This window comes from Oncorhynchus tshawytscha, linkage group LG31 (genome assembly GCF_018296145.1).
Source record: "Oncorhynchus tshawytscha isolate Ot180627B linkage group LG31, Otsh_v2.0, whole genome shotgun sequence".
Lineage (NCBI taxonomy): Eukaryota > Metazoa > Chordata > Actinopteri > Salmoniformes > Salmonidae > Oncorhynchus > Oncorhynchus tshawytscha.
Genome location: NC_056459.1, coordinates 25,538,000 through 25,560,274, shown reverse-complemented (window position 1 = coordinate 25,560,274; position 22,275 = coordinate 25,538,000). Strand labels below are relative to the sequence as shown.

Genomic DNA, 22,275 nt, shown 5'->3' with positions numbered 1-22,275 from the left:
AAATAGAGCCCTGTCTGTAGCCTCTCATACTGCCTTAGTGACACCTGCCCTGTCTGTAGCCTCTCATACTGCCTTAGTGACACCTGCCCTGTCTGTACCCTCTCATACTGCCTTAGTGACACCTGCCCTGTCTGTACCCTCTCATACTGCCTTAGTGACACCTGCCCTGTCTGTAGCCTCTCATACTGCCTTAGTGACACCTGCCCTGTCTGTACCTCTCATACTGCCTTAGTGACACCTGCCCTGTCTGTAGCCTCTCATCTCATACACCTGCCCTGTCTGTACCCTCTCATACTGCCTTAGTGACACCTGCCCTGTCTTAGTGACACCTGCCCTGTCTGTAGCCTCTCATACTGCCTTAGTGACACCTGCCCTGTCTGTAGCCTCTCATACTGCCTTAGTGACACCTGCCCTGTCTGTAGCCCTCTCATACTGCCTTAGTGACACCTGCCCTGTCTGTAGCCTCTCATACTCCTTAGTGACACCTGCCCTGTCTGTACCCTCTCAGTGACACCTGCCCTGTCTGTAGCCTCTCATACTGCCTTAGTGACACCTGCCCTCTGTCATACCTGCCCTGTCTGTAGCTGCCTTAGTGACACCTGCCCTGTCTGTAGCCTCTCATACTGCCTTAGTGACACCTGCCCTGTCTGTAGCCTCTCATACTGCCTTAGTGACACCTGCCCTTAGTGACACCTGCCCTGTCTGTAGCCTCTCATACTGCCTTAGTGACACCTGCCCTGTCTGTAGCCTCTCATACTGCCTTAGTGACACCTGCCCTGTCTGTACCCTCTCATACTGCCTTAGTGACACCTGCCCTGTCTGTAGCCTCTCATACTGCCTTAGTGACACCTGCCCTGTCTGTAGCCTCTCATACTGCCTTAGTGACACCTGCCCTGTCTGTAGCCTCTCATACTGCCTTAGTGACACCTGCCCTGTCTGTACCCTCTCATACTGCCTTAGTGACACCTGCCCTGTCTGTAGCCTCTCATACTGCCTTAGTGACACCTGCCCTGTCTGTACCCTCTCATACTGCCTTAGTGACACCTGCCCTGTCTGTAGCCTCTCATACTGCCTTAGTGACACCTGCCCTGTCTGTAGCCTCTCATACTGCCTTAGTGACACCTGCCCTGTCTGTAAACCCTCTCATACTGCCTTAGTGACACCTGCCCTGTCTGTACCCTCTCATACTGCCTTAGTGACACCTGCCCTGTCTGTACCCTCTCATACTGCCTTAGTGACACCTGCCCTGTCTGTAGCCTCTCATACTGCCTTAGTGACACCTGCCCTGTCTGTAGCCTCTCATACTGCCTTAGTGACACCTGCCCTGTCTGCCTTAGTGACACCTGCCCTCTCATACTGCCTTAGTGACACCTGCCCTGTCTGTACCCTCTCATACTGCCTTAGTGACACCTGCCCTGTCTGTAGCCTCTCATACTGCCTTAGTGACACCTGCCCTGTCTGTAGCCTCTCATACTGCCTTAGTGACACCTGCCCTGTCTGTAGCCTCTCATACTGCCTTAGTGACACCTGCCCTGTCTGTACCCTCTCATACTGCCATAGTGACACCTGCCCTGTCTGTAGCCTCTCATACTGCCTTAGTGACACCTGCCCTGTCTGTACCCTCTCATACTGCCTTAGTGACACCTGCCCTGTCTGTACCCTCTCATACTGCCTTAGTGACACCTGCCCTGTCTGTAGCCTCTCATACTGCCTTAGTGACACCTGCCCTGTCTGTAGCCTCTCATACTGCCTTAGTGACACCTGCCCTGTCTGTAGCCTCTCATACTGCCTTAGTGACACCTGCCGTGTCTGTACCGTCTCATACTGCTTTAGCACAGTCCAGCCAAAACACACAACCACATTCAAATTCTACTTAGAATTCCCATGCCAATAGAATACAGTAGAAGTCTGTGCAACCTGCGGCCATGCCTGTAGTTCATTCACTCCCTCTCAATGTAGTTCAATAGACCAGTCCTTTTCACTGCAGTTGATAGGTCACAGCAATAAAAAATAAAATAATTCAAATCCAAACTGTACTCCAGTCAGACAAAAAACAACGTCAAAAACTAGACAAGCCTACAAATCAGTTCTTCTGTAGTTTTTTGGGGTCGTTTGGTTTTCAAGCTGAAGCTTGTCCATCAGTCCTGGAAATGTTCCTCAGTGGAAAACAACTTCCATCCAGAAGTCCACAAGACAGAAAATAGTGGTTTGATACGATTATATCGTCTTTCCAATTATCTCAATAAATTCCATTTGAATCTGGTCCTGAGAGGAAGACTTCTCTGACCCTGTGTGTCCTCTCCTGTCCTGACAAGGAGAGAGGTGTGGACTATCCAGGTATCAGAGAGCTAAGACGTTAAACCTAGGGTCTCAAAGCCCCGGTAAGCCCCTGTAATACACTTACAGCACTGTGGAGGTATGTGTGTGCGTGTTTGTGTGTATGTATTTGCGTGTGTGCGCGTGCGCGTGTTTGTGTGCCTGAGAATAAATATGTAAAGCCATGAAGACAATGAAGTCCTCTGCAAGAATTTAGTTCTCTTCACAGTTTCTCCTCCACTCTCTCCTTCTGCAGGTCTCTCTCTGGTTTCCCACGCTACGGTCCTGTAGTAGAATGAATCAAGGCCCGAGGAGGTGTGATATATGGCCAATATACCTACGCGCTAAGGGCTGTTCTTACGCACGCTGCAACGCCGAGTCCTAACTGTACACTATCGTTCAAAAGTTTGGGGTCACTTAGAAATGTCCTTGTTTTCCATGAAAACATACATGAAATGAATTGCAAAATTATTAAGAAATACAGTCAAGACGTTGACAAGGTTAGAAATAATGATTTTTAATTGAAATAATAATTGTATCCTTCAAACTTTGCTTTTGTCAAAGAATCCTCCATTTGCAGCAATTACAGCCTTGCAGACCTTTGGCATTCTAGTTGTCAATTTGTTGAGGTAATTTGAAGAGATTTCACCCCATGCTTCCTGAAGCACCTCCCACAAGTTGGATTGGCTTGATTTTCCTACGTACCATACGGTCAAGCTGCTCCCACAACAGCTCAATAGGGTTGGGATCCGGTGACTGTGCTGGCCACTCCCTTATAGACAGAATACCCACTGACTGCTTCTTCCCTAAAAAGTTATTGCATAGTTTGGAGCTGTAATTTGGGTCATTGTCCTGTTATAGGAAGAAATTGGCTCCAATTAAGTGCCGTCCACAGGGTATGGCATGGCGTAAAACGTGATAGCCTTCATTCTTCAAGATCCCTTTTACCCTGTACAAATCTCCCACTTTACCACCACCAAGCACCCCCAGAACATCACATTGCCTCCACCATGCTTGACAGATGGCGTCATCACTCCTCCAGCATCTTTTCATTTTTTCTGCGTCTCACGAATGGTTTTCTTTCTGATCCGAACACCTCAAACTTAGATTCGTCTGTCCATAACACTTTTTCCAATCTTCCTCTGTCCAGTGACTGTGTTCTTTTGCCCATCTTAATATTTAATTTTTATTGGCCAGTCTGAGATATGGCTTTTTCTATGCAACTCTGCCTGGAAGGCCAGCATCCCGGAGTCACCTCTTCACTGTTTACGTTGAGACTGGTGTTTTGCGGGTACTATTTAATGAAGCTGCCAGTTGAGGACTTGTGAGGCGTCTGTTTCTCAAAATAGACGCTCTAATGTACTTGTCCTCTTGCTCAGTTGTGCACCGGGGCCTCCCACTCTTTCTATTCTGGTTAGAGCCAGTTTGCGCTGTTCTGTGAAGGGAGTAGTACACAGCGTTGTACGAGATCTTCAGTTTCTTGGCAATTTCTCGCATGGAATAGCCTTCATTTCTCAGAACAAGAACAGACTGATGAGTTTCAGAAGAAAATTATTTGTTTCTGGACATTTTGAGCCTGTAATCAAACCCACAAATGCTAATGCTCCAGACACTCAACTAGTTTAAAGAAGGACAGTTTTATTGCTTTTTTAATCAGAACAACAATTTTCAGCTGTGCTAACATAATTGCAAAAGGGTTTTCTAATGATCAATTAGCCTTTTAAAATGATAAACTTGGGTTAGGTAACACAACGTGCCATTGGAACACAGGAGTGATGGTTGCTGATAATGGGCCTCTGTACGCCTATGTAGATATTCCATTAATAATCAGCTGTTTCCAGCTACAATAGTCATTTACAACATTTACAATGTCTACACTGTATTTCTGATCAATTTGATGTTATTTTCAAAAATGTTTTCTTTCAAAAACAAGGACATTTCTAAGTGACCCCACCGTTTGAACGGTAGTGTACATTTGCAAAAATGTCTAGAAACCTGTTTTTCTCTCTGTCATTATGGGGTATTGTGTGTAGATTGATGAGGGGAAAAACATTTTGAATCCATTTTAGAATTAAGGCTGGAACATAACAAAAAGTGGAAAAAGTCAAGGGGTCTAAATACTGTCCAAATGCACTGTGTGTATAATAATATAGTAATATCCAGGCTTTATATAAATGGATCTCTGCCTGAATGTCATTGTAATTCATGGGGAGTATGAATTAGACCAGAACCATGGCATGATCTGAAGAGGTATTATTAGAACACACGCATACACATGCATACACGCGCATAACTTTTCATTGCATCAAACATATGAAAAAGAGTGTGCACTCATTCACACACACACACACCATGGTGAGAGAGGGTCATAATCCTAGGTGATCACCGGGAGGTGTGTGCCACAGAAACAGCTGACTAAGTGACAAGACTACAGTGTTGCCTGGAAATCATACACACACACACACTCATACATGTACACACACAAAAAATATATTTTTATGTATTTATGTTACAGGCCTTGTGTAAGTCATGTCATTTTAATAAGGGGACAACTGTAAACACCTTTGGAGTAGAAATAGTTCAAAAGTATCTTTCCCCTGGAGGGTAATGAATGGCTGGCAACCACAAATATCACCCCTCACAGCTAAACTATATCTATCTGGCAACCACAAATATCACCCCTCATAGCTAAACTATATCTATCTGGCAACCACAAATATCACCCCTCACAGCTAAACTATATCTATCTGGCAACCACAAATATCACCCCTCATAGCTAAACTATATCTATCTGGCAACCACAAATATCACCCCTCACAGCTAAACTATATCTATCTGGCAACCACAAATATCACCCCTCATAGCTAAACTATATCTATCTGGCAACCACAAATATCACCCCTCACAGCTAAACTATATCTATCTGGCAACCACAAATATCACCCCTCACAGCTAAACTATATCTATCTGGCAACCACATATATCACTCCTCACAGCTAAACTATATCTATCTGGCAACCACAAATATCACCGCTCACAGCTAAACTATATCTATCTGGTAACAACATTCTTCCACAGTATCAATATCTGCAACTGAGAATCTCACCTCCTGATGTGTCGGCTCCCTCTGTGGGCTCAGCAGCCGCCCCCTCCCCAGCCGACCCATCTCCTGTCTCGCCTTGCTCTCCCGTCCCGGCTGCATCCGGAGGGGACTCCACCGCTACCTCCACCCCGTTGGGACAGGCGTCCTCCATAGCCAGGACCATGAACGCTCTTCGACCGCTCCTCGACCACAGCTATGCTAACCTAACCACAAGTCAACCACCACCACTAAATGATAGTTGGTCTAAAACTGTCTCCTCTGCCCTTAACCTTCAGTCTACTACACAATGATCAACAATCTCTACCCTTCAGTCTACTACACAATGATCAACAGTCTCTACCCTTCAGTCTACTACACAATGATCAACAGTCTCTACCTTCAGTCTACTACACAATGATCAACAGTCTCTACCCTTCAGTCTACTACACAATGATCAACAGTCTCTACCCTTCAGTCTACTACACAATGATCAACAGTCTCTACCCTTCAGTCTACTACACAATGATCAACAGTCTCTACCCTTCAGTCTACTACACAATGATCAACAGTCTCTACCCTTCAGTCTACTACACAATGATCAACAGTCTCTACCCTCAAAGAAAAGTAAGGGAGGGAGGGAGACAAAGAAAGAAGCAGAAGAGATTAAGGACTGAGAAAGAGAGAAAGACTGAGAGAAATGATAGAAAAGCAATTTAACAGAGATAGGAGATGAAAAACAGAGATAAGAGATGAAAAACAGAGATAGAAGATGAAAAACTGAGATAGAAGATGAAAAACAGAGATAGGAGCTGAAAAACAGAGATAGGAGATGAAAAACAGAGATAGGAGATGAAAAACAGAGATAGGAGATGAAAGACAGAGACAGGAGATGAAAGAAATAGAACTAGAATGAAATAAAGAGGAGAGAGACACTAAGGACAGAGAGAGATCGAGAGAGATGGAGGCAGATAGCTTGCTCACACAGATGTGGACACAGATTCAGTTGTTCTCAATCCCCTCCCTCAACACTCCCTTTTAATACCTCACCCCCACCACACACACACACACACACACACACACACACACACAAACAAACACACGCCCTCCTAGCCCCTCCTTACACCAAATCCCCTCCTGCTGTTGAGGGTTTGTTTGAGTTCACATGCAATCATTAACATTTTTCCGGACTCATTCGGTTGCCCTTCGAAACTCCTCTCCCTTTCTACAGGTGACTGATACTGACACAAACTGATCTTAGATCTGTGTCTAGGGGACATGTTCGTTCCATCTACATGCTACACAATTAGGTGGTCCTCCTGTAAGCCCCTCCCCTTCGCTCTCAATGCCCCTCCCCCTCTCACACAGCTGTAGATTAAGAGGATATGATCTGCAGTCCCTAATCCACTCCGCCCCCCTTCACCACCCATATCCCTCCCTCCCTCTTCCCAGTAAGCCCCACCCCCTCCCTATTCCCAGTCAGCCCCAACTCCATCCACAGCAAATCTGAGCAGGATTTTAATCCTACTGCAAAAACACAGGATTACAGAATCTACTCTGGATTCTCTCTTCCTCTCTCTCTCAGTTCTCAAAGTGCAGTACTCTCTATCACTGCGGTAGATCTCCAAAAGATGGTGTCTGATATATGCACTCAATAAAAACATATATATTATTAGAAATTAAGAACAAATTCTTATTTACAATGACGGCCTACCAAGAGGAACAGCGATTTCTAAACATTAGAAGGTGTGCTCACAAATAGCGGTATACCAATGTTATATCAGCATTATATTAGCAATAAACAGGTGTTTGGACTGGCATAGAGTGTACCAGTGTTAATAGCAGATACAGGGGATCTCTTCCTCAACCTGTAATCATGGTTGTGACTGGGTTGTCAGGGTGGAACTGTAGAGACAAGGATACAGTCAGATAGTGGTAGTAGCCAGGGGCAACACAAGGCTACAGTCAGATAGTGGTAGTAGCCAGGGGCAACACAAGGACACCGTCAGATAGTGGTAGTAGCCAGGGGGAAAACAAGGCTACAGTCAGATAGTGGTAGTAGCCAGGGGCAACACAAGGCTACAGTCAGATAGTGGTAGTAGCCAGGGGCAAAACAAGGCTACAGTCAGATAGTGGTAGTAGCCAGGGGCAAACAAGGCTACAGCCAGATAGTGGTAGTAGCCAGGGGCAACACAAGGCTACAGTCAGATAGTGGTAGTAGCCAGGGGCAACACAAGGACACAGTCAGATAGTGGTAGTAGCCAGGGGCAACACAAGGCTAAAGTCAGATAGCGGTAGTAGCCAGGGGCAACACAAGGCTACAGTCAGAGAGTGGTAGTAGCCAGGGGCAACACAAGGATAGAGTCAGAGAGTGGTAGTATCTAGGAGCACACAAGGATAGAGTCAGATAGTGGTAGTAGCTAGGAGTACACAAGGATAGAGTCAGATAGTGGTAGTAGCTAGGAGCACACAAGGATAGAGTCAGATAGTGGTACTAGCCAGGGGCAACACAAGGCTACAGTCAGATAGTGGTAGTAGGCAGGGGCAACACAAGGCTACAGTCAGATAGTGGTAGTAGCCAGGGGCAACACAAGGCTAAAGTCAGATAGTGGTAGTAGCCAGGGGCAACACAAGGCTACAGTCAGATAGTGGTAGTAGCCAGGGGCAACACAAGGACACCGTCAGATAGTGGTAGTAGCCAGGGGCAACACAAGGCTACAGTCAGATAGTGGTAGTAGCCAGGGGCAACACAAGGCTAAAGTCAGATAGTGGTAGTAGCCAGGGGCAACACAAGGCTAAAGTCAGATAGTGGTAGTAGCCAAGGGCAACACAAGGCTACAGTCAGATAGTGGTAGTAGCCAGGGGCAATACCGGCTTAACACTCCTGGCACATTCAGTACATTACACCCACACAAACGCTTGTTTATATACAAACAGACATCCTCTATAGTTATCGCTCTCACACACACACAAACACACAGATGCTTTTAAACATGGAAAGTGCATTCAAATAAACATGCATTTAAGACACACCCACACATTCTCATAGCCTAAACACAAACACATATAATACACACTCACAGAAAGCAAAGGACTTATAATGACACCTGTAGGATAAAGATGAGGACAGGTGGTGATCTTACCTGTGTCTGACAGTTAACCCCAACCCTCCCTGTCCTTCTACAATCTACTCATCCGTCAACCCTGAAAACCTATAGGAGAGGGAGAGAGAGGGAGAGGGAGAGAGAAAGAGAGAGAAAGAGAGAGGGGGAAAGAGAGAGAGAGAGAGAGAGAGAAAGAACACACTCATGAGACAATGCTTATGACCAGGGTAGGGCTGGGAGGTATACCATATTTTACGATATACCAGTATTGATGCAAGGTCCTGTTTGGGTTTTAGCTTTATCTTCTATAACGGTATTTGAATGTTTGTTTTGCTAAATGTAATACGCTGTGTGTAACATCCATTTTTATAGTTTACTTCACTACTTGAGTCATCTCTCTCCGTTCTCTCTCTTTCTCTCCCCTTTCCACTTTCCACACAGACCTAGCCCCACCCCTGTCACTCAAGGAGCGCATTTGTTGTTCCTTGAGCACGAGACACTTCAATCTGCATGGTCAATGCAGCACATGGAGACACTTCAATCTGCATGGTCAATGCAGCACATGGAGACACTTCAATCTGCATGGTCAATGCAGCACATGGAGACACTTCAATCTGCATGGTCAATGCAGCACATGGAGACACTTCTGTTCAATCTGCATGGTCAATGCAGCCCATGGAGACACTTCAATCTGCATGGTCAATGCAGCACATGGAGAAGCTTCTGTTCAATCTGCATGGTCAATGCAGCACATGGAGACACTTCTGTTCAATCTGCATGGTCAATGCAGCACATGGAGACACTTCAATCTGCATGGTCAATGCAGCACATGGAGACACTTCAGTCTGCATGGTCAATGCAGCACATGGAGACACTTCTGTTCAATCTGCATGGTCAATGCAGCACATGGAGACACTTCTGTTCAATCTGCATGGTCAATGCAGCACATGGAGACACTTCAATCTGCATGGTCAATGCAGCACATGGAGACACTTCAATCTGCATGGTCAATGCAGCACATGGAGACACTTCAATCTGCATGGTCAATGCAGCACATGGAGACACTTCTGTTCAATCTGCATGGTCAATGCAGCACATGGAGACACTTCTGTTCAATCTGCATGGTCAATGCAGCACATGGAGACACTTCAATCTGCATGGTCAATGCAGCACATGGAGACACTTAAATCTGCATGGTCAATGCAGCACATGGAGACACTTAAATCTGCATGGTCAATGCAGCACATGGAGACACTTCAATCTGCATGGTCAATGCAGCACATGGAGACACTTCTGTTCAATCTGCATGGTCATTGCAGCACATGGAGACACTTCTGATCAATCTGCATGGTCAATGCAGCACATGGAGACACTTCAATCTGCATGGTCAATGCAGCACATGGAGACACTTCTGTTCAATGTGCATGGTCAATGCAGCACATGGAGACACTTCTGTTCAATCTGCATGGTCAATGCAGCACATGGAGACACTTCTGTTCAATCTGCATGGTCATTGCAGCACATGGAGACACTTCTGTTCAATCTGCATGGTCAATGCAGCACATGGAGACACTTCTGTTCAATCTGCATGGTCAATGCAGCACATGGAGACACTTCTGTTCAATCTGCATGGTCAATGCAGCACATGGAGACACTTCTGTTCAATCTGCATGGTCAATGCAGCACATGGAGACACTTCTGTTCAATCTGCATGGTCAATGCAGCACATGGAGACACTTATGTTCAATCTGCATGGTCATTGCAGCACATGGAGACACTTCTGATCAATCTGCATGGTCAATGCAGCACATGGAGACACTTCAATCTGCATGGTCAATGCAGCACATGGAGACACTTCTGTTCAATCTGCATGGTCAATGCAGCACATGGAGACCTTTCTGTTCAATCTGCATGGTCAATGCAGCACATGGAGACACTTAAATCTGCATGGTCAATGCAGCACATGGAGACACTTCTGTTCAGTCTGCATGGTCAATGCAGCACATGGAGACACTTCTGTTCAGTCTGCATGGTCAATGCAGCACATGGAGACACTTCTGTTCAATCTGCATAGTCATTGCAGCACATGGAGACACTTCTGTTCAGTCTGCATGGTCAATGCAGCACATGGAGACACTTCTGTTCAATCTGCATGGTCATTGCAGCACATGGAGAAACTTCTGTTCAATCTGCATGGTCAATGCAGCACATGGAGACACTTCTGTTCAATCTGCATGGTTAATGCAGCACATGGAGACACTTATGTTCAATCTGCATGGTCAATGCAGCACACGGAGACACTTCTGTTCAATCTGCATGGTCAATGCAGCACATGGAGACACTTCTGTTCAATCTGCATGGTAAATGCAGCACATGGAGAAACTTCTGTTCAATCTGCATAGTCAATGCAGCACATGGAGACACTTCAATCTGCATGGTCAATGCAGCACATGGAGACACTTCTGTTCAATCTGCATGGTCAATGCAGCACATGGAGACACTTGTGTTCAATCTGCATGGTCAATGCAGCACATGGAGACACTTATGTTCAATCTGCATGGTCATTGCAGCACATGGAGAAACTTCTGTTCAATCTGCATGGTCAATGCAGCACATGGAGACACTTCAATCTGCATGGTCAATGCAGCACATGGAGACACTTATGTTCAATCTGCATGGTCAATGCAGCACATGGAGACACTTCTGGTCAATCTGCATGGTCAATGCAGCACATGGAGACACTCCTTTCAGTCTGCATGGTCAATGCAGCACATGGAGACACTTCTGTTCAATCTGCATGGTCAATGCAGCACATGGAGACACTTCTGTTCAGTCTGCATGGTCAATGCAACACATGGAGACACTCCTTTCAGTCTGCATGGTCAATGCAGCACATGGAGACACTTATGTTCAATCTGCATGGTCAATGCAGCACATGGAGACACTTCTGGTCAATCTGCATGGTCAATGCAGCACATGGAGACACTCCTTTCAGTCTGCATGGTCAATGCAGCACATGGAGACACTTCTGTTCAATCTGCATGGTCAATGCAGCACATGGAGACACTTCTGTTCAGTCTGCATGGTCAATGCAACACATGGAGTCACTTATGTTCAATCTGCATGGTCAATGCAGCACACGGAGACACTTATGTTCAATCTGCATAGTCAATGCAGCACATGGAGACACATCAATCTGCATGGTCAATGCAGCACATGGAGAAACTTCTGTTCAATCTGCATGGTCAATGCAGCACATGGAGACACTTCTGTTCAATCTGCATGGTTAATGCAGCACATGGAGACACTTTTGTTCAATCTGCATGGTCAATGCAGCACACGGAGACACTTCTGTTCAATCTGCATGGTCAATGCAGCACATGGAGACACTTCAATCTGCATAGTCAATGCAGCCCATGGAGACACTTATGTTCAATCTGCATGGTCATTGCAGCACATGGAGACACGTCTGTTCAATCTGCATGGTCAATGCAGCACATGGAGACACTTCTGTTCAATCTGCATGGTCATTGCAGCACATGGAGACACTTCTGTTCAATCTGCATGGTCAATGCAGCACATGGAGACCTTTCTGTTCAATCTGCATGGTCAATGCAGCACATGGAGACACTTCTGTTCAATCTGCATGGTCCAAGGTGGCATAGCAGTTCAGACGTCTTTTGTCCTCGTCTTGTCGTGTCCTGTATATATACATATTTCCAATTTTTTTACACACATTTTATTTTATTTTCCCTCAACTCATCTTCAAAACACTCTCCTGCAACCCGCCTCACCCATTTATATTTATAAAAAAGTATTATTTACCTCAAATCTGTAATCCTCCAAGAAGCTAGCCAGAAACTCCAAGAAGCTAGCTTGAGACTAGCCAGAAGCTAATCCAGAAGCTAATCAGAAGCTAGTTCAGAAGCTAGTTAGCTTCTTTACTGGCAAATCGTTAGCATTCAGCTAACCACGGTTTGTGGTCATCAGCTATCCTTTAGCTCGAAAATCTATCGCCAGTTCTGTACGGTGCAGCGCGGCTCGGAACAGAACATACCGGACCAATTTTTCTCTCCATGTCCCTGGATTTCGACTGCTCTCTGGACATTCATACCCGGATCTCACAGCTAGCTAGCTGCTATCCGTGTGACTATCGGCCTTCGTCGATTCCGGAGCAAACATCAATTATTCCGGAGCTAGCCAGCTCCATCAATCACTCCTGGGCTGCAGTCACCTATCCGGACCCGTTTTACTGCCTACGCGGAGCCCCACCGGGCCTTCACAACTGGACTGCCGATGTTATCTACCCGAAGGAGATCCGGCTGGCTCCTCCGTCACGACGTTACCTGAACGCCCATCTGCGGCCTGCTAACCGTTAGCTGTCTTACCGGCTGCTATCTGAATAGACAATCGGACAATTTATTTATTTGTATTATTATTATGTTTTCTTCTTGGGCCTCTATAACTATATCTATTGTTTTTATTTTTGTTGTTGTTGTGTGATTTGGATTAATCCCCTCTACCACACGGAACCCCACTAATCTACTGACGGAACGCAAGAGGTGGCTAACAACAGACCTCCATCCTATGCTAGCTTGCTACCGATGGCCTGGCTAGCTGTCTAAATCGCCGTGACCCCCAACCAACCTCTCCACTCACTGGACCCTTTTGATCACTCGACTAAGCATGCCTCTCCTTAATGTCAATATGTCTTGTCCATTGCTGTTCTGGTTAGTGTTTATTGGCTTATTTCACTGTAGAGCCTCTAGTCCTGCTCACTATACCTTATCCAACCTATTAGTTCCACCACCCACACATGCAATGACATCTCCTGGTTTCAATGATGTTTCTAGAGACAATATCTCTCTCTTCATCACTCAATACCTAGGTTTTCCTCCACTGTATTCACATACTACCATACCTTTGTCTGTACATTATACCTTGATGCTATTTTACCGCCCCCAGAAACCTCCTTTTACTCTATGTTCCAAACGTTCTAGACGACCAATTCTCATAGCTTTTAGCCGTACCCTTATTCTACTCCTCCTATGTTCCTCTGGCGATGTAGAGGTGAATCCAGGCCCTGCAGTGCCTAGCTCCACTCCTATTCCCCAGGCGCTCTCTTTTGACGACTTCTGTAACCGTAATAGCCTTGGTTTCATGCATGTTAACATTAGAAGCCTCCTCCCTAAGTTTGTTCTATTTACTGCTTTAGCACACTCTGCCAACCCGGATGTTCTAGCTGTGTCTGAATCCTGGCTTAGGAAGACCACCAAAAATTCAGAAATTTTAATTCCAAACTACAACATTTTCAGACAAGATAGAACTGGCAAAGGGGGCGGTGTTGCAATCTACTGCAAAGATAGCCTGCAGAGTTCTGTCCTACTATCCAGGTCTGTACCCAAACAATTTGAACTTCTACTTTTAAAAATCCACCTCTCTAAAAACAAGTCTCTCACCGTTGCCGCCTGCTATAGACCACCCTCTGCCACCAGCTGTGCTCTGGACACCATATGTGAACTGATTGCCCCCCATCTATCTTCAGAGTTCGTGCTGCTAGGCGATCTAAACTGGAACATGCTTAACACCCCAGCCATCCTACAATCTAAACTTGATGCCCTCAATCTCACACAAATTATCAATGAACCTACCAGGTACCTCCCCAAAGCCTTAAACACGGGCACCCTCATAGATATCATCCTAACCAACTTCCCCTCTAAATACACCTCTGCTGTCTTCAACCAAGATCTCAGCGATCACTGCCTCATTGCCTGCATCTGTAATGGGTCAGCGGTCAAACGACCTCCACTCATCACTGTAAAACGCTCCCTGAAACACTTCTGCGAGCAGGCCTTTCTAATCGACCTGGCCGGGGTATCCTGGAAGGATATTGATCTCATCCCGTCAGTAGAGGATGCCTGGATATTTTTTTTAAATGCCTTCCTAACCATCTTAAATAAACATGCCCCATTCAAGAAATGTAGAACCAGGAACAGATATAGCCCTTGGTTCTCCCCAGACCTGACTGCCCTTAACCAACACAAAAACATCCTATGGCGTTCTGCATTAGCATCGAACAGCCCCCGTGATATGCGGCTGTTCAGGGAAGCTAGAAACCATTATACACAGGCAGTTAGAAAAGCCAAGGCTAGCTTTTTCAAGCAGAAATTTGCTTCCTGCAACACTAACTCAAAAAAGTTCTGGGACACTGTAAAGTCCATGGAGAATAAGAACACCTCCTCCCAGCTGCCCACTACACTGAAGATAGGAAACACTGTCACCACTGATAAATCCACCATAATTGAGAATTTCAATAAGCATTTTTCTACGGCTGGCCACGCTTTCCACCTGGCTACTCCTACCCCGGTCAACAGCACTGCACCCCCAACAGCAACTCGCCCAAGCCTTCCCCATTTCTCCTTCTCCCAAATCCATTCAGCTGATGTTCTGAAAGAGCTACAAAATCTGGACCCCTACAAATCAGCCAGGCTAGACAATCTGGACCCTTTCTTTCTAAAATTATCTGCCGAAATTGTTGCCACCCCTATTACTAGCCTATTCAACCTCTCTTTCGTGTCGTCTGAGATTCCCAAAGATTGGAAAGCAGCTGCGGTCATCCCCCTCTTCAAAGGGGGGGACACTCTTGACCCAAACTGCTACAGACCTATATCTATCCTACCGTGCCTTTCTAAGGTCTTCGAAAGCCAAGTCAACAAAAAGATTACCGACCATTTCGAATCTCACCATACCTTCTCTGCTATGCAATCTGGTTTCAGAGCTGGTCATGGGTGCACCTCAGCCACGCTCAAGGTCCTAAACGACATCTTAACCGCCATCGATAAGAAACATTACTGTGCAGCCGTATTCATTGATCTGGCCAAGGCTTTCGACTCTGTCAATCACCACATCCTCATCGGCAGACTCGACAGCCTTGGTTTCTCAAATGATTGCCTCGCCTGGATTACCAACTACTTCTCTGATAGAGTTCAGTGTGTCAAATCGGAGGGTCTGCTGTCCGGACCTCTGGCAGTCTCTATGGGGGTGCCACAGGGTTCAATTCTTGGACCGACTCTCTTCTCTGTATACATCAATGAGGTCGCTCTTGCTGCTGGTGAGTCTCTGATCCACCTCTACGCAGACGACACCATTCTGTATACTTCCGGCCCTTCTTTGGACACTGTGTTAACAACCCTCCAGGCAATCTTCAATGCCATACAACTCTCCTTCCGTGGCCTCCAATTGCTCTTAAATACAAGTAAAACTAAATGCATGCTCTTCAACCGATCGCTACCTGCACCTACCCGCCTGTCCAACATCACTACTCTGGACGGCTCTGACTTAGAATACGTGGACAACTACAAATACTTAGGTGTCTGGTTAGACTGTAAACTCTCCTTCCAGACCCATATCAAACATCTCCAATCCAAAGTTAAATCTAGAATTGGCTTCCTATTTCGCAACAAAGCATCCTTCACTCATGCTGCCAAACATACCCTTGTAAAACTGACCATCCTACCAATCCTCGACTTTGGCGATGTCATTTACAAAATAGCCTCCAATACCCTACTCAACAAATTGGATGCAGTCTATCACAGTGCAATCCGTTTTGTCACCAAAGCCCCATATACTACCCACCATTGCGACCTGTACGTTCTCGTTGGCTGGCCCTCGCTTCATACTCGTCGCCAAACCCACTGGCTCCATGTCATCTACAAGACCCTGCTAGGTAAAGTCCCCCTTATCTCAGCTCGCTGGTCACCATAGCATCTCCCACCTGTAGCACACGCTCCAGCAGGTATATCTCTCTAGTCACCCCCAAAACCAATTCTTTCTTTGGCCGCCTCTCCTTCCAGTTCTCTGCTGCCAATGACTGGAACGAACTACAAAAATCTCTGAAACTGGAAACACTTATCTCCCTCACTAGCTTTAAGCACCAACTGTCAGAGCAGCTCACAGATTACTGCACCTGTACATAGCCCACCTATAATTTAGCCCAAACAACTACCTCTTTCCCAACTGTATTTAATTTTAATTTATTTATTTATTTTGCTCCTTTGCACCCCATTATTTTTATTTCTACTTTGCACATTCTTCCATTGCAAAACTACCATTCCAGTGTTTTACTTGCTATATTGTATTTACTTTGCCACCATGGCCTTTTTTGCCTTTACCTCCCTTCTCACCTCATTTGCTCACATTGTATATAGACTTGTTTATACTGTATTATTGACTGTATGTTTGTTTTACTCCATGTGTAACTCTGTGTCGTTGTATCTGTCGAACTGCTTTGCTTTATCTTGGCCAGGTCGCAAATGTAAATGAGAACTTGTGCTCAACTTGCCTACCTGGTTAAATAAAGGTAAAATAAAAAATAAATAAATAAAATAAATGGTCAATGTAGCACATGGAGACACTTATGTTCAATCTGCATGGTCATTGCAGCACATGGAGACACTTCTGTTCAATCTGCATGGTCAATGCAGCACATGGAGACACTTCTGTTCAATCTGCATGGTCAATGCAGCACATGGAGACACTTCTGTTCAATCTGCATGGTCATTGCAGCACATGGAGACACTTCTGTTCAATCTGCATGGTCAATGCAGCACATGGAGACACTTCTGCTCGATCTGCATGGTCAATGCAGCACATGGAGACACTTCTGCTCAATCTGCATAGTCAATGCAGCACATGGAGACACTTCTGTTCAATCTGCATGGTCAATGCAGCACATGGAGACACTTCTGTTCAATCTGCATGGTCATTGCAGCACATGGAGACACTTCTGGTCAATCTGCGTGGTCAATGCAGCACCTGGAGACACTTCAATATGCATGGTCAATGCAGCACATGGAGACACTTCTGTTCAGTCTGCATGATCAATGCAGCACATGAAACAATGTTGATGACAACGATGCTGTTTTCACTTTGCTTGTTAATATAAATCCACTAGCGTTTGTCTTTTCTTAGTAAGTTGGGCCTAAATCTTGTTAGCCACTAATCACTAATTATCGCTAGCTAGCTAATACATGTACTAGCAAACATACAGGCAGTTATACAGCCTGATAATACCAGTGATGGTGTAGACCTACAGTACCAGTTTGGACACCCCCACTCATTCAAGGTTTTTTTTTTACATTGTAGAATAATAGTGAAGACATCAAACTATGAAATAACACATATGGAATCACGTAGTAACCAAAAAACTGTTAAACAAATCAAAATCAATTTTAGATTTGAGATTCTTCAAAGTAGCCACACTTTGCCTTGATGACAGCTTTGCACACTCTTGGCATTCTCTCAACCAGCTTCATGAGGTAGTCACCTGGAATGCATTTCAATTAACAGGTGTGCCTTCTTAAAAGTGAACATGTGGAATGTCTTTCCTTTCTTAATGCGTTTGAGCAAAAAATAGTTAATTCTAACTATAGAATTAGAAAAATCATTCTATTTCATTCTAAGTCAAACAGCAAATGCAACAGTTGGTAGAAAAATTAGGCCTAGATTGTTTGCCCATATTGTGCAGCCCTACGTGGCAGTGTGGAAATTATCTCAAATGAGTGTAGGAAATACAGAAATGAATGAAAATGATTTGGGGTTGAAGTTGAATTGAAAAGTATAAAACAATCAGAATGGAGAAAGACCCACTGACATAATTTAGAATATATGTTTTCCACCCTGGGGTCACACACTACCCATAAAGCAAATGTACAACTTTTATTATTTAAAAACATAAAATACCGTTATAATGTCAATTGTTTTCTAAATACTGTGATATGATATTTTTGCCATTTCCCCCAGCCCTAGACCAGGGGTTTAAACAATCTGTATCTGACACACCTTCTCTCTCACACTCTTGCTCCCTCTCTCTCTATTCGCTCTCTCTCTTTCTCTGGAGGGTCATCTCATTCTTGTCCAGAGGAGACCAGACAAGGACAATGATCCCAGGTACTGATGGGGTCCATCGTTCCTTCAGCACGACTCTGAGGGCTATTGTGTCCACAGTCACTTAAGGACGTTGCTTACATCATCAGCCTGAATGTCAATTCATCAGAATGTAAATGTCCTCTATTATTTGAGAATAACAGGGAGGGTTATGCATTCAGCCATACCCTAATCCTTCTCTTCTTCTATTCCTGCTCTCCTGCATCCTCCCTTCCCTCTAAACTCCTCCCTTCATCCCAGGTCCATTGAGAGAGTGATAAACAGTAGCTTATTAATAAACGCTACAGGTCAGCAGCATTAAGCCCGATCCCTCCATCCCACGCAGGCAGCTCTGAATAGCTCTGAACTCTGATGAGATGAAATGGGTTAGCAGACGAAGCCATCAAACAATTAAAATAATCACCCACTGCTTAGGTCTTAGCCATGGCAGCAAGTTTTAAGATTAGGTTTGCAAAATTCCAGAAATCTTCCAACCGGGACTTTGGGAAAGTTACTGGAATTTTCCAACCCTATCCAATATGACCAAGGAGGTCAAACCCTACTGATGACCTTTGACCTTCAGCTCCAATCTGGACCACTGTGTCACAATATGGTCAAACAAGTACGGCGACCATAGAATTACAGCTAGTAAAGTCTTTGTTTTTTTGTACAAAAAGTAGTACACTATATAGGGGAAAAGTAGTGCACTATATAGGGGAAAAGTAGTACACTATATAAGGGAAAGGTAGTGCACTATATAAGGGAAAAGTAGTACGCTATAAAATGGAAAAGTAGTGCACTATATAAGGGAAAAGTAGTACGCTATAAAATGGAAAAGTAGTGCACTATATAAGGGAAAAGTAGTGCACTATATAAGGGAAAAGTAGTGCACTATATAGGGGAAAAGTAGTAAATCAAATCAAATGCATTTATAAAGCCCTTCTTACATCAGCTGATATCCCAAAGTGCTGTACAGAAACCCAGCCTAAAACCCCAAACATCAAGCAATGCAGGTGTAGAAGCACGGTGGCTAGGAAAAACTCCCTAGAAAGGCCATGAGGGGTGGCCAGTCCTCTTCTGGCTGTGCCGGGTGGAGATTATAACAGAACAGCAGGGTCAAATAATAATAATTAGTACACTATATAAGGGAAAAGTAGTGCACTATATTAGGGAAAAGTAGTGGACTATATAAGGGAAATTAGTGCACTATATGGGGAAAGCGTGCCATTTGGGACACATATTACAGTTTTTAACAATCACTTTGGCACTAATTTCAAAACCTTGTGGTCATTTTTCAAAACTCTAGACACAAAACTCAAAACGGTCATCACTTGTAATACAGGCTGTCCAATGTTCTTGCACTTGCAGAATCATTGGTTCAAATAACTAATTTATCATGAAATACCATAGGAACATTCATTTAGATCACCCACACACAAGATACTGATAGTTTCACTGTGTCGTTGTTCGTACAATCATTAAATATGGTAGTACAAAATATGTGATACATGTTTCATTATGCTACTACATGTAAATACATCACTGTAAAATAACTAGTAGAGAGAATACTACAGACACAGTGGAATCATTGAACAAAATATGACATTTATTGATGAAATACAATAAAATCACAACAGTTTTATTTGAATCAAAGCAAAAATAATTAGCAACCAACAAAAAAAGAAAAACTGCAGTGTTCCTCACCTGGCTTACTGTAAAACATCACTGCAGTGTTCTGACAGTTGTAAAACATCACTGTTAAATCACTGCAGTGTTCCTGACCTGGCTTATTGTAAAACATCACTGGTCACTGTAAAACTCACTGCAGTGTTCCTCACCTGGCTTACTGTAAAACATCACTGCAGTGTTCCTGACCTGGCTTACTGTAAAATATCACTGCAGTGTTCCGCACCTGTCTTACTGTAAAACATCACTGCAGTGATCCTCACCTGTCTTACTGTAAAACATCACTGCAGTGATCCTCACCTGGCTTACTGTAAAACATCACTGCAGTTCCTCACCTGGCTTACTGTAAAACATCACTGCAGTGTTCCTCACCTGGCTTACTGTAAAACATCACTGCAGTGTTCCTCACCTGGCTTACTGTAAAACATCACTGCAGTGTTCTTACTCATCACTGGTGTTCTTACTGTAAAACATCACTGCAGTGTTCCTCACCTGGCTTACTGTAAAACATCACTGCAGTGTTCCTCACCTGGCTTACTGTAAAACATCACTGCAGTGTTCCTCACCTGGCTTACTGTAAAACATCACTGCAGTGTTCCTCACCTGGCTTACTGTAAAACATCACTGCAGTGTTCCTCACCTGGCTTACTGTAAAACATCACTGCAGTGTTCCTCATCTGGCTTATTGTAAAACATCACTGCAGTGTTCCTCACCTGGCTTACTGTAAAACATCACTGCAGTGTTCCTCACCTGGCTTACTGTAAAACATCACTGCAGTGTTCCTCACCTGGCTTACTGTAAAACATCACTGCAGTGTTCCTCACCTGGCTTACGGTGAAACATCACTGCAGTGTTCCTCACCTGGCTTACTGTAAAGAGCAAAACAAAAGATTGATTACTGTACTTCTATTTTCCATCAACCCTGCTTGTGGATTTGGCCACAGCTTCTCATCCACATCACAATGGATGTTTTCATTAGCCAAACATCTTGGGAAGAATCTTCGGGCATGGCGAATCCAGGCCTGACACTGGTCTGCCATGATGTCATTGCATGTGTCATCCATGGCCTGGAGAAGGGTGCCTTGTTCGTGAGGGCGCCTATCATATACCTTCCACTTCCATGTGGAGAACAAATCCTCAATCGGGTTAAGGAAATGAGAGTTTGGGGGTAAGTACAGGGTGGTAAATTGTGGATGGGCCTGAAACCATGCTTGCACCATTTGAGCATAGTGGAACCTGACATTATCCCACACAATGACATAGGTCATGTCATCAGCTCTACAGACCTGATTTAGCTCATCAAAGACGGTTACATTCAAACAGCGAATCATGTGGCTGCCTGCAACTCAATATATAGAGTATATAGAGTAGAGAGCTTTAGATGTTGTTCGACCAAACATTAGAATGGGCAAGATGCGTAATCTAAGCAACTTTGACCGTGGTATGATTGTTGATGCTACACATGGTGATTCCAGCATCTCAGAAACAGCTGCCTTCCTGGGATTTCTACGCACTACAGTCTCTAGAGTTTACAGAGACACACTACAGTCTCTAGAGTTTACAGAGACACACTACAGTCTCTAGAGTTTACAGAGACACACTACAGTCTCTAGAGTTTACAGAGAATGGTGTGATAAACAAAACACATTCAGTGAGCGGCAGTTCTGTGGTCAAAAACACCTTGTTAATGAGAGAGGTCAGAGGAGAATGTCCAGACTCATTCAAGCTAACAGAAAGGCCACAAATGCTCAAATAACAGCTGTTAAAAACAGTGGTGTGCAGAAGGGCATCTCTTAACATACAACACCATGAATAATTCAGGCTGTTGTGGAGGCAAAAGGGGGTCCTACCCAGTACTAGATAGGTGTACCTAATAAATGTCAAATCTGAAAACATGGTCTGGAAAAGTGGTACATGGGACCATAGAAACAGTGTCTGATAAAGAATGATGAGGAAATATTACATCCATAGATAATGTAGTCCAATTGGTTCATGTTCCACGGTAATTGGTGTCAATGGATCTCGTTATCCTGAAACTTTCATAATCTAAACATGGAATATTGTTTGTCAGTTTCCATAAAACTATGCATTAAGACTAATGCAACAGTTACTTATCATTTTGAGCAGTTGTATCAATTGATAGTTAGATCATTGTAATGAAATGA

The 22,275-nt window shown here is 44.4% G+C and overlaps 1 protein-coding gene across 7 annotated transcripts in view; it reads right to left on the bottom strand.

The window, feature by feature from the left end:
- Positions 1-22,275, bottom strand: part of LOC112229443 (protein PALS2-like) — a 49,321-nt gene that overhangs the window by 14,670 nt on the left and 12,376 nt on the right. For 2 of the 7 annotated variants that reach the window (XM_042310035.1, XM_042310037.1), the window contains exon 2: positions 8,539-8,607. The exons of 2 other annotated variants lie outside the window; for them this stretch is intronic. Coding sequence is in view for 3 of the 5 variants with exons in the window: in XM_042310032.1 (XP_042165966.1) it covers positions 5,423-5,582 (160 nt within the window). In the remaining 2 variants the exon portion in view is untranslated. Of the gene's footprint in view, positions 1-1,917; positions 2,312-5,422; positions 6,451-8,538; positions 8,608-22,275 lie in introns of those variants that run through there. 3 more of the 7 variants (XM_042310032.1, XM_042310033.1, XM_042310034.1) reach the window with 3 other exon arrangements.